General features: G+C 49.2%; 2 protein-coding genes across 2 annotated transcripts in view; one reads left to right on the forward strand and one right to left on the reverse strand.

Annotated features, from left to right (window-relative positions):
* Nucleotides 1-10,330, reverse strand: part of nmd3 (NMD3 ribosome export adaptor) — a 15,090-nt gene extending 4,760 nt beyond the window's left edge. Inside the window, exons 1-11 of the mRNA XM_079732457.1 lie at nt 10,275-10,330; nt 9,513-9,585; nt 9,283-9,417; nt 8,303-8,399; nt 7,027-7,107; nt 6,328-6,456; nt 5,543-5,633; nt 4,173-4,251; nt 3,703-3,799; nt 2,635-2,752; nt 92-237 (exon numbers count right to left, since the gene is read on the reverse strand). Of these exons, the coding sequence (XP_079588583.1) occupies nt 92-237; nt 2,635-2,752; nt 3,703-3,799; nt 4,173-4,251; nt 5,543-5,633; nt 6,328-6,456; nt 7,027-7,107; nt 8,303-8,399; nt 9,283-9,417; nt 9,513-9,556 (1,017 nt within the window). The 5' untranslated portion in view covers nt 9,557-9,585; nt 10,275-10,330. The remainder of the gene's footprint in view (nt 1-91; nt 238-2,634; nt 2,753-3,702; nt 3,800-4,172; nt 4,252-5,542; nt 5,634-6,327; nt 6,457-7,026; nt 7,108-8,302; nt 8,400-9,282; nt 9,418-9,512; nt 9,586-10,274) is intronic.
* A 3,599-nt stretch (nt 10,331-13,929) lies between these two features.
* ppm1lb (protein phosphatase, Mg2+/Mn2+ dependent, 1Lb) overlaps nt 13,930-15,000 on the forward strand; it is a 16,193-nt gene continuing 15,122 nt past the window's right edge. The window contains 1 exon segment of the mRNA XM_079732465.1: nt 13,930-14,858. Within this exon segment, the coding sequence (XP_079588591.1) occupies nt 14,469-14,858 (390 nt within the window). The 5' untranslated portion in view covers nt 13,930-14,468.

Here is a 15,000-nt window from a genome sequence, read left to right on the forward strand (position 1 = left end):
CCCACCCACTGAGAACACACACACGCACTGAGAATATACACACACACACTAAAGACGGGGTGCACATAACACAATCAAGGCACACACTCACCTTATTGGATCTAAAGCCCGCCCCCGCCCCCAGATGGAGGTCCCGGATGACCTCGGTGTCCATGACGATGAACTCCTCCAGCTGCCGCGGGCTGCACAGGCTGTTGAAGGGGTAGCGCCAGTACGTGCTGCCGTCCACCTCCGCAACTGGGGGGTCCGGACACAATGGGCCTCATCATCATCACCATCATCATCATCAGCCTCATCAGCATCTTTATCCTCATCATCCTCCTCCTCCTCTACCTCAGCATCCTCATCATCAGCATCTTCATCAGCCTCATCCTACACCTTATCAGCATCTTTATCCTCATCATCCTCATCCTCCTCTTCCTCAGCATCCTCATTATCATCAGCATCTTCATCATCATCAACCTACTCTACCTCAGCTTCCTCATCCTCATCAGCCTCATCCTCCTCCTCCTCATCCTCCTCCTCCTCATCCTCCTCCTCCTCACACTCCGATGTCACGCCGTGAGCACAAACACAACGGCCGCCGAGTGCACGAAATCTTCCCGTCCCGAAACCACCCAACACGTTCCCTCAACGCGTTCCTGCTCCGACGCTCCGGTAGGTCAAGTCTTTCCCTCTGAGGTCCGCCCTCCCAGACGGATCGATGCGGCGGCCATTGAAAGCCGACGGAAACCCTCCAATCAGCTTCGCCGGCGCTGGACCACGTCCTCGCCGCCGGCCGAGGGACGGCGGGAAACAAAGGATTTCCAGGGCTTCAACTAAAAACGAAAACCGCCACTCAGCTTTAACGAGTCTGGTTACACATCCTGGCCAGCGCCGCGACGCACGCCCAGGCTGAGTGCACGCCCAGGCTGAGTGCACGCCCAGGCTGAGTGCACGCTCAGGCTGAGTGCACGCCCAGGCTGAGTGCACGCTCAGGCTGAATGCACGCTCAGGCTGAGTGCACGCCCAGTCTGAGTGCACGGTGCAGACGGCCGGCTGGACCCGGTGGAGCCTCTGATGGGACGCAGGCGGGGGGACATGTGGCCCACAGAGCGCTGCCTCCAGCACAGAACCAGACGGCAACGGCCCAGGAGACAGGGGGAGACAGGGGGTGGGGGGGGAGACAGGGGAGGCGGGGGCGATGGGGAAGACAGGGGAGAGACAGGGAGACAGGGGGAGGCACGGGAGGTAGGGGGAAGACGGGGGAGACAGGGAGGAGACAGGGAGAGACGGGGGGAGGCAGGGGGAGAGAGGGGGTTACAGGGGGGAGACAGGGGGATAGGGGGAGACAAGGGGAGAGACAGGGAGGTAGGGGGGAGACAGGGAGAGACAGGGGAGACGGGAGAGACAGGGAGGTAGGGGAGAGACGGGGGGAGATGGGGGAGACAGGGGGTGACAGGGAGGAGACCGGGGGAGAGAGGGGGAGACGGGGAGACGGAGACAGGGGGGAGACGGGGGAGGGTAAGGGGGAGACAGGGGAGGGTAAGGGGGAGACAGGGGAGGGTAAGGGGGACACAGGGGAAGGTTAGGGGGACACAGGGGAAGGTTAGGGTCACAGTAAGGGGCACACAACCCCCAGGTGGCGCTCCGTGTCCAATAACGCAGCGCGTCTTCAAGCGTTTCTCTGGCGGCCCGCGTTTCCGTCCAACGGCAGCACGCGCTCTCCCCGGCCCCGGGGTCTTTGGAGGGGCTGATGATGATTAAGGGCCGATGGTGAGATTGGAACACTTCCTGAGCAGGCTGGCGTTACGAGCTGAAGCAAACAAGGCTTTTGAAGTGGGAGCCTTTCAGACGGAACGGGCGTTCTGCTCTGCAGTCAGGAGATTACGCCCCCCCCCATGAATCGTAAATCTGACAGCAAGGAGAATCCGTGAAAAAGACCAAAGTGTTTCAGGAGGAATATATTGAATGGGATTCCCCTCTACACGCTCTGAGCCTCCACTGTTAGCGCTTCGTTTGTGGGGAGAAATTATCCAACAGTTGCACGAAGCACAGGCCCATGTTTCTCACTAAAATGTGAGCATTTGCACCCTTTAAATGTTCATGTTTACATGGCCAAACACAACGCACACACATTATTTATGTTCATTTTAGAAATAAAATCTCCCCAAAATGTTTTGTGCCGGTGAAGGGGTACTCGGCTGAAAGAAGGTCGTAGAGGGGCTGCTGTAGTAGAAAGACTTTAAGAACCACTGCGCTACACAATCGGCGCACGTGAACGCAACAAAAGACAGACACCCATGGCGGAGTGACCCACGCAGGGCGACAGCCAGCACTTCAGGAGCAGTCAGGGATGGGCGTCTTGCTCAGGGACACCTCGACACTCCAGGATGAGCCGGGGTTCGAACTAGCAAACTTTCGGTTACGAGTCAACGAGCACAACCTCCTAAGGTAAGCCGAACCCGTTACACGCTACAGAGAGATCTCCTCATACTAAAAACAGCATGAGGAGATCAATCGACACTATAGCTTACAATTACAACGACATTGTAAGCTGGAGTGTCGACTGATGTGAGGGGAGTTATCCACCCAGCTCCACAGAGCTCCTGTGTGAGGAGCTGTGTGGATAACTAACTGGGGGGGGGTACTCACTCTGGAGGGTGCGCGGGTCAATGAGATGGATGGTGCTGGTGACCCGGACACACACACACACCTGCCCCATGTTGCCCAGGCTCTGGGCCAGCCGCGGGGGGAGACACACCACGTTGTCCTGGGGGGGGGGGGAGAGGCCAGGTTAAAGACAACCGTTGACCGGTGACCCCCACCGCAAATGTTCTGACAAATGTATGTACTGTAAGCCGCTTTGGATAAAAGCATCTGCTACATTTACATTTACATTTAGGGCATTTAGCAGACGCTTTTATCCAAAGCGACTTACAATAAGTGTATTTGTTACAATAAGTACATTTGTCATAAGAAGTGAAACAATATATCGCTGTCGGTACAGTAAAGATGTTCATAGAACCAAGTGCGAGTATTACAATCGCTAGGCTACCCATTCCCCGTGTAAAGCAACGATAGCAGCTACTGTAGATGCTACACAATTAAGTACCTTGAATAAGTGCAATGTGCAAGTGCCAGGACGTACAACATTCAATGGTGGCTGTGCCTTGGTTTCTATGCAGAGTCGAGGTGAACTCTGAACAGGTGAGTTTTGAGTCTTCTGCTAAATGCCCTGAATGTAAATTTAAATGTTTTTGGTCGATATTCGAAACAATTTAAAGACCTCTGATCTGATTAAGGTTCAACTGTGAAAAGTAAACAAAAAAGGGCAGAGATTGTCAAAAGGTTATTTGATTTTATTTCGGTACTATACGCAAACCACGGTCCACGATTAGGATCAGAGGACAGTTCTATTTGGTGGAATGCAGAAGCATCATATCTGGGGGAGTACCACAATCGGAAGACGGTCCTAAGCCCTGGAATGCAGAAGCATCGTATTTTCACAAACGCACGCTCTGCAAAACAGACAAAGGATTCCTGACATGGCTAAAAGATATAACATTTCTCTGATCCAAAAGGAAAGAGGATTCAGCAGCGGGCCTGAATGGACGCCACTTCCCAGACTTCTTCTGGACTCGTGCTCAGAGGAAGGGCTGATTCACGGACAGGACGCCACGGCGAGCTCCGCCCGTAGGGGGTGAGGCCGTTGATTCCTACCTTGCATATGGGCACGATCTCCAGGGAGTACGTGCTCTTGTAGTTGAAGGTGTTGGAGTGGATGTCGTGGGAGATCAGGCGCTGGGACGTCTTTGACCTTTAGACACAAGAGGGTTCAGTGTCACCAACACACCCGGCAGAGCAAGGCCACAACCACTGGACTCGGAACAGAACCGACGACGCTAACGTGACCGGTTCAATAAGAAGTCACACTCATGGGGTCCGTATCGTTGAAATGATGTCATATCAAACTGACTTAAGAGCTAACGACCTTAAAAGAGGTTTGTGAATTCTACAAAGTTAAAATCAGCCACGATGGCTTTTATCTTGAAGGCAAGGGTCGTATTTCTAAAACATTCTTTGTTTGCTCAAAATAAACTTTACGCATGTAGCAGGTAGTTAGCAGCGATGTTAATGGTTCAGATCAGGAGACGACGGGCCGTCTTCAGATAGAGACGCCCAGCACTGACCTGCAAGGCACCGTGCACTGGAGGAAGTCTGTCATCTTCAGGGCGTGCTGCTTGGTGGCGTAGTAGAAATCAATCCCGTCTGAGAGAACACACATCACCAGCCGTCAGCCAATGGATCCTACGCAAAAAGACTCGACACACAGGCCTTCCCTTTGCAACTCACGCACATGCACGCCACATGTGGAAGCCTACTTGGCGCTTTCAACTCGTGCCGAGATGTGGAGCTCATTTACGTTTTGCTCCAGCGCCAACCTGGTCTTTAAGACGGCCCGAGTGCAGAGGCGTCTGCGGCGCAGACGGCAGGGCGCGTGTCTGGTGCTGCCTTGAGTCAGCCTCTGCCTGCAGACGGCAACACTCTCCCTCTCTCCCTCTCTCCCTCTCGCCCTCTCCTCCCTCTCTCCCCTCTCCTCCCCCTCTCTCTCTCCCCCTCTCTTCCCTCTCCCTACCTTCCCTCTCCTCCCTCTCCTCCCCCTCTCTCCATCTCCTCCCTCTCTCCCTCTCCTCCCCCTCTCTCCCCCTCTCCCTCTCTCCCTCTCCTCCCCCTCTCTCCAACTCTCCCTCTCTCCCTCTCTCCCTCTCCCTCTCTCCCTCTCTTCCCTCTCTTCCCTCTCTCCAACATGGCATTCTCTCAGTCCTCCCGCCACATTCTGAGGGGACAAAAACATCTGGGGGGGATCTGGTCTCCGTTGGGACCGGATGGACTTTCTTCTTATCAAACACTAAGACCTGCTCACATGTGCTGTAGTTACTTTAACAAAGACTTGCTCAAGCGACGGCAAAAGAAAACAACTACGAATCCGGGAACGTATAACGGTCAAAGACACCAACGCTGCGGTTTGGCCTTGGGTTGGAGGAGCATTCGTCTCGTTTCCCGAGCAGCAGGTCTCATATGATACCCCGCCCAGGAAAAAGGGGGACTAGCTCCCCTAGAACTAGGGCTGCTTGATTATGGAACAAATGGAAAAAATAATAATCACGATTGTGTTGGTCAATATTGGAATCACGATTATTCAAAGATTATTTTTGAGTTTGAAATCATGATGTATTTGTTTAGCATGTCTCTCCCGAAAATTCTTTGTAACTGAGAATTTGAAATTTCGCCTTAAAAGAAATACACAAAATGGTCAAAAAGAAAATGTTCAAATCTAGAATAATGTACAGATATGTATCCAGCTGTTCTGCACTTTCTATAAAAACTTGTAATGAAAAACAAAATAGTACTCGATTATATTAGTTTTGTGATCGTTTGACGCTAAAATCGAAATCGCGGTCAAAATTTGATTCATCATCCATCCAAACAGAGCCCAACTGTGGAACATCACAGGCCACTTGTGATGGAAGATCTTTAGGTGATGGATGCGTGGACCTACCGTGGATCTCTTTGATGTTGAGGGCGTTGGTGTGGAGTTTGTGCTTCAGGATCAGCTGCTCCAGATAATAAAACGTCTTCTTGTGGGAAGTCTGTCAAATAGACACACATTACAGCCATGGCAAGGTAGACATTGATGAACTGTGATGGGGAGATAAAGTAGGAACTTTACTGTATGTTGTACATCCTGGAAGTTAATGCACATACTTATTGTATGTTGTACGTCCTTGCACTTTAAAAAAGTACTTAGTATTGTGCAGCATCTTATCCTATCTATCTCTGTTGTATACGGGGAACAATAAAACACATGTACTTATTGTAAGTCTTTTTGGACAAAAGCGTCAGCTGAATGCCCTGAATGTAAATGAACAAAATATGAACTATTGTCTCAAATGCATTTGTGAGTCAAAGCATCCCTGTGTGAGAAGCTCCATCTGGCAACACAGCAAACCATCCTGAGTGTCTTTCCCAAGATATAAAAAGTTTTAAAAACTCATTGTAAAAACGCTGTCCGATTACAGAACAAAGTCGGCAGCTTGGAAGGAAAAGACAAACGTTTATTGAACCGAAGAATAAAGATACCATCCTGTCAGTAGAGATGTCGAACCAAATCTATAAAAGTAAATGATGCGATGAATCTGAAGAGCATAACGTTAACCCAAGCTAAAGGGTGAACAGGAAGTTAACAGCTGACCCCTCCCAAAACAATCCGCGAGGAAGGATCCAACGAATAACAGACGGGAGGTCAGCCACACTCCATGGAGCCGCTCCGTTCCGGCCTCCTACCTTCTGCCTCACTTGCACCACCGCCTTCCAGAAGTCCTTGGCCTCCACGCGGTGGCAGTCATCACACATCTGGTACTGGATGACGAACTCCACCACAAACACCTGCTGCAGGATGGCGCCGTTCATCACCTTCAGCAGGCAGGTGCACACACACACACACACACACACACACACACACACACACACACACACACACACACACACGGTTGGATCACATGCTGGGCCTGTCCTGAGACGCAGGACAAAGTTCACCGGTCTCCCACAATGAGCTGGGTTTCTAGGCCAGCGATCCCACCGCAAACAACACATGAAATGGCACGGCCTCGTTAAAAGTCTGAGGTGGCCGCTTGGCGGGCAGGCCAGTGGGGCTGCGCGGGATTCAGAGTCCGTATCGCACAGAATCTCCCCAGGTCGGAGACAAAGGACTCGGCTCTGAGCGCTCATGGCTCAGGTTCTCAGGAAAGGTCAGAGAGCTGAGAGCACAGAGAGACTCTACTTTCTCTGGAACACCCGAGACATCGGAGGCCTCTGAACACTTAACTCGACACACACATCGCTCCAACACCTCCACGGGCAGACGGCTTAGACTTAGACATAATTCATTAATAATGAATCCATCCAAAGCGCGAGACGGGGGGGGGGGGGGGGGGGGATGACTCAAAAAGGATAAGAGCCGACCGGGTTCACACATGTTCTCACCTCCTTCTGTATGGTCACTTTCAGCTTGATCCTTTTGGAGTGAGGCTCTGTCCACAGGAAGCCAGCGTCGATGAGCCGCACCTGAGGGGAGGGATTTACATTGATGAGGTCAAGAGAAAGCAAGGTAAAGGTCAGGCTGATCCTTATAAAAGGGGAGAGTGTCCGTGTGTGAGGTCAGCAATACATCCGAGGGCTGCACACTTACAGCGATATATGTGACGGCATTGACCGCCACATTGGTTTTCGATTTATTTTTCCGACAACACAACTGTTATGAATCGTTGCGCTGTCACTAATCAGTCACCTAATACTTCAATGTAAATCATGTGCACTTTCCACAGTACATTTGAATGAAGTAGTCAATTCGGTGTTGAAGGACCTTTTAGCCTCAACTGTTGTGTAACCCCTAGTGTACATCTAAGCCCCTATGGCACAGCATTGTAAACACTGATTTTTTTCATGTATGCATGCTGGAGATACTATAACTTGATTTTTTTTTTATTGCACCTTTTTGAATTCCATGGGCTGCTGTAACAAGTGAATTTCTCATGTATGGGATGAAATAACGATCTTAACATATCTTAGATCTATCTTCAGCGTCTTAAATAGTCTCAGTCTTAAATAGTCTTTCTCTTGCCTCCTCCTTGCCCATCTCCCTCACAAATACACTCAACAGCCGACGGTCTGAGTAGCCCCTCCTCTCCGTGCAAACTCTGAAATCAAAACCCGATGCTGAGCGGGATTGTTGTTGGTTTCACCACCGGGACCATGGCTGCACAGTATTTATAGAATCAAGAATGTGGATTGAGGGATTCAGGAAATACCCCAAAACTGTCATCGAAAAATACACGGTCTAAATGTCAACCAGTAAGCTACTATGTACTGGTTTGTAGTCCATGATAGTGTCTACCAATGTACATATGGAAAGTCTGTTTAACCTGTGTTATATACAGTCCGTCAAGTCAGATTAACCCGTGTGATATACAGTCTGTCAAGTCAGTGTAACCCGTGTGATATACAGTCTGTCAAGTCAATTTAACCTGCATAATATACAGTCTATGTTAATTCAGTTTAACCTGTATAATATACAGCCTGTCAAGTCAGTTTAACCTGTATTCTATACTTAAAGTTTTTAGTTCCCAGTGTCACATCGCTCATTCAGAGGGGATATCTCATATCTATCCAACCTCAAAAACCCCTTTCAACCCCAACAACACAAACAGAGAGGTGGAGACGGAGCTGTGAGATGGGCGCTGGGAGACACAGGAATGCTTACTTTAGTCATGGAGCCCTTCAGTTTCTTCAGGCACAGAGCCAGCAGCTCCCTGGATTCCAGAGCACACTGAATCCATGTGGCTGGAGGCTGCAAGTACCTACACACACACAGTCAAGATACACACACACACAAAGTCAAGATACACACACACACAGTCAAGATACACACACAGACAGAGTCAAGATACACACACAGACAGAGTCAAGATACACACACAGACAGAGTCAAGATACACACACACACAGTCAAGATACACACACACACAGTCAAGATACAGACACACACAGTGAAGATACACACAGTGAAGATACGCACACAGTCAAGATACACACAGTCAAGATACACACACACAGAGTCAAGACACACACACAGAGTCAAGACACACACACAGAGTCAAGACACACACACACACAGAGTCAAGACACACACACACACAGAGTCAAGACACACACAGAGTCAAGATACACACAGTCAAGATACACACACAGTCAAGATACACACACAGTCAAGATACACACACAGTCAAGACACACACACAGTCAAGACACACACACACACAGTCCAGATACACACACAGAGTCAAGACACACACAGAGTCAAGACACACACACACAGGCAAGACACACACACACAGTCAAGACACACACACACAGTCAAGACACACACACACAGTCAAGATACACACACAGTCAAGATACACACACACAGTCAAGATACACACACAGACACACACACACACAGTCAAGATACACACACACAGTAATCAAAGCAGTCCGGAAGAGGCCGGAATCCAGAGGATATTTGCAGTCTGGTTTGTATCAAACAGTCTCCTAGATTGATGCTACTCAACAGAAAGGCAGCTCTGCTGGGATTTTCACAGAACGATTCCATGCAATCCGGCCTAAAAGTAATCTCTGGGACTCCCAGCGGCTGGGATCAACCATACACTCGACGAACCGTGCGGTCCAGTGTGTACCCACCTTTCACACTGCTTACAGAAGAGGGCCGTGACAGACTTGGGAATGCCTTCGGAGATGTCGACCGTGGTGCGCAGGCAGGCCACACACATGTTGGCCGGGTTAGGGGGGATGGGGACCCCGCATGTGCAGCACAGGCTGGAGGGCGGTGGGTCAATAAGCAGCCATTAAATGGTGGGTTCATTTGGTGTTTGGCAGGGCGTTTAATGAGACAGTTGGTGAGGACTACTTACATGCTACCCTGGCTAGCGACCGGGGGAGCCTCGACGTACTCCATCCTGTGGCTTTACCGCTGTCACTTAACTTCTGGCAATGAAGGAACACAAATTGAATATATATATATGTGTGTGTGTGTGTGTGTGTGTGTGTGTGTGTGTGTGTGTGTGTGTGTGTGTGTGTGTGTGTGTGCAGAAGAAGGATCTTGTATCAGTTTAAATGTTGCTTTTGTTGTGTACTTGTAAAAAACAAAAAGAAAAAAAAAGTTTGAAGTAAAGATGCGCAGAACAATATAGTTTCGTGTTTTAGTTTCCCATGTATTGGATTGAGTAGACTAGTTGTGTTCAAGGGCTGTGAGGTGCAAGTACTCAGTAATTCAATGATTATTATTCAAACGTAAGACATCCTAACATGTGTAACACTATTCGATTGTCATCCACATGTTAATGTCACATACTAATACTCAGTGATAGAACCACGGGCACGCATGAGGTGATATTAACCCCACGGTAGCGGACATCGGGTCCGCATGTGTCTGCCATTAATAAAGATTGATCGTTGGAGATCCTTTGGTTGTTGATACAGGAGGCTAACATGCTAGCCCACTTAGCAGCAATGTGTATCAGGCTCCTGTCTAACTGTTAGCCCCGCTAGCATTTAGAACTCATTCCGACAGCTTCGTGGGGTGATTTGGAGTAATATCCATGTATATACAAGTATGTATTACGAGTAAACTCTCACTATCATTGGTCGAGCATGACAAAGGCAACAGCACTTACTGTAAGCAACGAGTTTAAGTCCACAGCACGCTGGTTTGTGAGCACGTTTCCCCCAGCCAGGAAGAGAATCGATGACGTCACATGACCCAAAGGCCCCTCTGGCTGCCTTTTTTTTGCCTGAAAGGAAATAGCGAAATAAAAATAAAAATACAATTATTGGCCATAACATGCTACTTTTCAATTTCACTGTACCGAGATATAAGGAATATTCCACTTGTCAAATGCGAATGTACCGGACGAGAGAGAAAATGAACCGTGCCAGTCGAGACCTGTCAGTGGGTGGATCAGTGGCGGTTCTAGACAAATTTTACTAGGGGGGCCAGTGTTTAACCAGAGGGGCACAAAAAAATGGCAAAAAATGATATTCAAAGATTATAATTATAAACTTTATTTTACTTTCAAATTATCAAGCATTTAATTTGTACAAGGGTTTATAACTTCACCATTCTGTATTTTTCTGTCAAACTATCTTAAATTGATGGAGCTTTTGCCCTAAATTATCAAAATCCTATAAACATTTGTTTTGTACAAGCATGCAAGAGTAGGGCCATAAAAAATGAAAAATAAAAACATACATACAGTTCAGGGTACAAATATAGTGTGTCAATGTGAAAAAAACTCCATGGTACAACGAAGTGAAAAACAATGTGCCAATGTGTCCGTTTCAGTGAGAAGAAACTGTGTTCTTCCCTTTTAGAAATCGTCCCTTTTCTACTGTTCTTTCCTCATTTCATGATAAATGCAATTAGAAGAAAAAAACGCAAAGCTTTGCATTACATTTCTTTGCATAACCATCCCTCCCTATTTACACAGGCAGATAGCCTACTAATCTTTACTCAAATGTATTTGTTATCTCAATGCAACAACCAAAACAGATGAAAATACGTTCTTAACACCACAACATTGTGCAGCCTAGACCTACCAAGATTACTGACGTTTTGGATACTCGCTTCTGCTAAATATATCGAGAACAGACATTTACAAAACTTACTTTCATCATCGGTGTGAGGAATTACAGAACACTGTTTTGTGCAAGAACAACAAGTCACTTACGAAATGAAATCGTTTTGCTTAGCATCGACTCTTGCAACAGGAGAAATCGTGGCTCCTTTCTCCAAGAGCGTTCGCTGAGCTCTCAGTCACCCAGCAGCAGCAGCACGGTGTTTGGGTGCGCCCCTTTAATTTACCCGTGTAGAACGTTGCGTCGCATTAGTTTCGTAAAATCAGTAAAATCATAATTAGTTTATTTGGTCGGTGGTCGGTAGTTGGGCAGTTTTGGAGTTGTGTGTGTACATGCATGTTGATCAGTCCCTCCAGAAAAATGCGGCGTTTTTTTGTGATTGTTGCGGCCAAAAATCCTTGATTATGCGGCACGATTTCTTAAAAAATGCGATGAAATATGTGGCATATTTATGCAATTTTATGCGATGAAATTGCGGGAACTTGCAAAAATTGCGGGAACTTGCGAAAAATCCAGCTTTTCGAAGACATTCACGTCGCGTAATTACGTCATTTCATAACGTTTCCATGGCAACAGGGGGAAATGGCTGCTCTTGTGTGACGTAAACGCAACATTTTTCAACTTTCTGCTAAAATATATGTGACTTTTTTGCAACGAAAATGCAGGGATTATGAAATCATGCACGCCCCGCATATTTTGCGCTGAAATCGGTAATTTATGCGGTGAAAGTGCGGCATATTTGAAAAAATGCGGCCCCCGCATGAATATGCGGACTTTGGCTGATTATGCGTTGAATTATGCGATCGCATAATCGCGTTTTTCTGGAGGGACTGGTTGATGTATGCATGTGGCGGAGGGTGTCACGGATGGTGGTCGGTGTTCGCAGTGAACCACATTCACACGTTTATTTATGACGGGTGAGTCAGTCGCGTGTTTCTGGAGATTTCAAACAGCTAATAGTAAAACGGTCCGTTTCTCTCTGCCTATACGCCACCATCATGTCCTGTTAATCAAGCCCACGTAACGAGAGGTTGTTGACGCTAAATTAAAACCTAAGGGTTAAGTTGTTCATTGCAGGTCTATTAAAGCGCTTATAGCAATCATCTATCCCAGGCCAATCTAACGGGGCATATTACATATTTGGATAATTGGTATGATGAGTGGTGTTTTTCCTCACCTGAGCACACATAATTACATTTTAAATGAATTTGTTTAATCAGTTGAAGCTGACACACACGCACACGCAGCCCAGCGCCCCCCCCCCCTACCCACACATGGTCCGAGTGCTGCGGTCTTGGCTCTAGAACGACCCTCTCTAGAACACAGACCCTCCGGAACATAGACCCTCTAGAACACAGACCCTCCGGAACACAGACCCTCCGGAACACAGACCCTCTAGAACACAGACCCTCTCTAGAACACAGACCCTCCGGAACACAGACCCTCCGGAACATAGACCCTCTAGAACACAGACCCTCCGGAACATAGACCCTCTAGAACACAGACCCTCCGGAACATAGACCCTCTAGAACACAGACCCTCCGGAACACAGACCCTCTAGAACACAGACCCTCTCTAGAACACAGACCCTCCGGAACACAGACCCTCCGGAACACAGACCCTCTAGAACACAGACCCTCTCTAGAACACAGACCCTCTAGAACACAGACCCTCTCTAGAACACAGACCCTCTAGAACACAGACCCTCTCTAGAACACAGACCCTCTAGAACACAGACCCTCTCTAGAACACAGACCCTCTTGAACACAGACCCTCTAGAACACAGACCCTCTAGAACACAGACCCTCTCTAGAACACAGACCCTCTAGAACACAGACCCTCTAGAACACAGACCCTCTAGAACACAGACCCTCTCTAGAACACAGACCCTCTAGAACACAGACCCTGTTGAACACAGACCCTCTGGAACCCATACCCTCTTTAGAACACAGACCCTCCGGAACACAGACCCTCTAGAACACAGACCCTCTCTAGAACACAGACCCTCTAGAACACAGACCCTCCAGACCCTCTAGAACACAGACCCTCTAGAACACAGACCCTCTAGAACACAGACCCTCTTTAGAACACAGACCCTCCGGAACACAGACCCTCTAGAACACAGACCCTCTAGAACACAGACCCTCTTTAGAACACAGACCCTCCGGAACACAGACCCTCTCTGGAACACAGACCCTCTAGAACACAGACCCTCCAGACCCTCTAGAACACAGACCCTCTAGAACACAGACCCTCTAGAACACAGACCCTCCAGACCCTCTAGAACACAGACCCTCTAGAACACAGACCCTCTAGAACACAGACCCTCTTTAGAACACAGACCCTCCGGAACACAGACCCTCTAGAACACAGACCCTCTAGAACACAGACCCTCTTTAGAACACAGACCCTCCGGAACACAGACCCTCTCTGGAACACAGACCCTCTAGAACACAGACCCTCCAGACCCTCTAGAACACAGACCCTCTAGAACACAGACCCTCTAGAACACAGACCCTCCAGACCCTCTAGAACACAGACCCTCTAGAACACAGACCCTCTAGAACACAGACCCTCTAGAACACAGACCCTCCGGAACACAGACCCTCTCTGGAGCACACTCCCCCCACAGGCAGGAGGCAGCAGCAGCTGGGAATGCGAGCGGGGATCCACACACACACGCTCACACACGTACACAAACACACACACGCACACACAAACACACGCACACGCACACACACACACCGCTATTCCGGGGGGGATGTGTGAGTGGCCATGAGGAGTCTGTGACCGAGAGCCGGTTCTTCAGTGTGCGGCTGTGCGGGCTCGCTTGGTGTGGCGGAGCTGAACGCTATCGTCTCGTCTCTGGTGGCCGAGCCCACTGCTCTCTGCTCTCTGCTCGGTGATTCACCGCATCGGAGGGACGGCGAGCGGCCGCTGGTTTACCGCAGGGCTCCACGCTAGAGTCCACCAGGTCGGCGGTCGTGGTGTTTTTGTTCTTCTTTAGGTGTACGGACTTTTCAAACCAGTCGTTTTCTCTTTGGATCGGTGCGATCCCCGTCACGATGCGGGGGACATCGTCCATCTCGCTGTGAAGCCTCTAGTGCGGGTGGTAGTGTGAAGCCTCTAGTGCGGGTGGTAGGGTGGTAGTCACCGCTGCGGTCCAGTAGCTCAGTGCCGCCTGGCATGGACTGAGACCCGGGGACCCGTGCGTCAGAGAGCGGTGCGTTTAGATGATAGAGGGTACCATGACACTGCTGTCCCTGCTCGGTCGGATCATGCGTTACTTTCTGCTCAGACCGGAGACCCTGTTCCTGCTGTGCATCAGCCTGGCGCTGTGGAGCTACTTCTTCCACACGGACGAGGTCAAGACCATCGTCAAGTCCAGCCGCGACGCCGTCAAGATGGTGAAGGGGAAGGTGGCGGAGATCATGCAGAAGGACGCGTTCGGCGGAGCGGACGCCGAGTTCGCCAAGACCTGGGAGCTCAGGAGCAGCAGCGTGTCCGTGTTCTCCATCCAGGGCCGGCGGGACCACATGGAGGACCGCTTCGAGGTGCTGGCCGACCCGGTCAACAGGAGCCACCCGTCGATCTTCGGGGTGTTCGATGGCCATGGGGGAGAGGTAACGCTGACTTTAAACGAAGTGCGAACTGTATTAACTGTTTATATAACTATAGTCGCTATAGTATGTTCAATCATTCGCTTGACCACCACTCAAACCATGATCCCTCCCCCCACAAAAAATATAAAATATATGCGATTAT

The sequence above is a fragment of the Pollachius pollachius genome, assembly GCF_949987615.1.
Source record: "Pollachius pollachius genome assembly, chromosome: 3".
Classification (NCBI taxonomy): domain Eukaryota; kingdom Metazoa; phylum Chordata; class Actinopteri; order Gadiformes; family Gadidae; genus Pollachius; species Pollachius pollachius.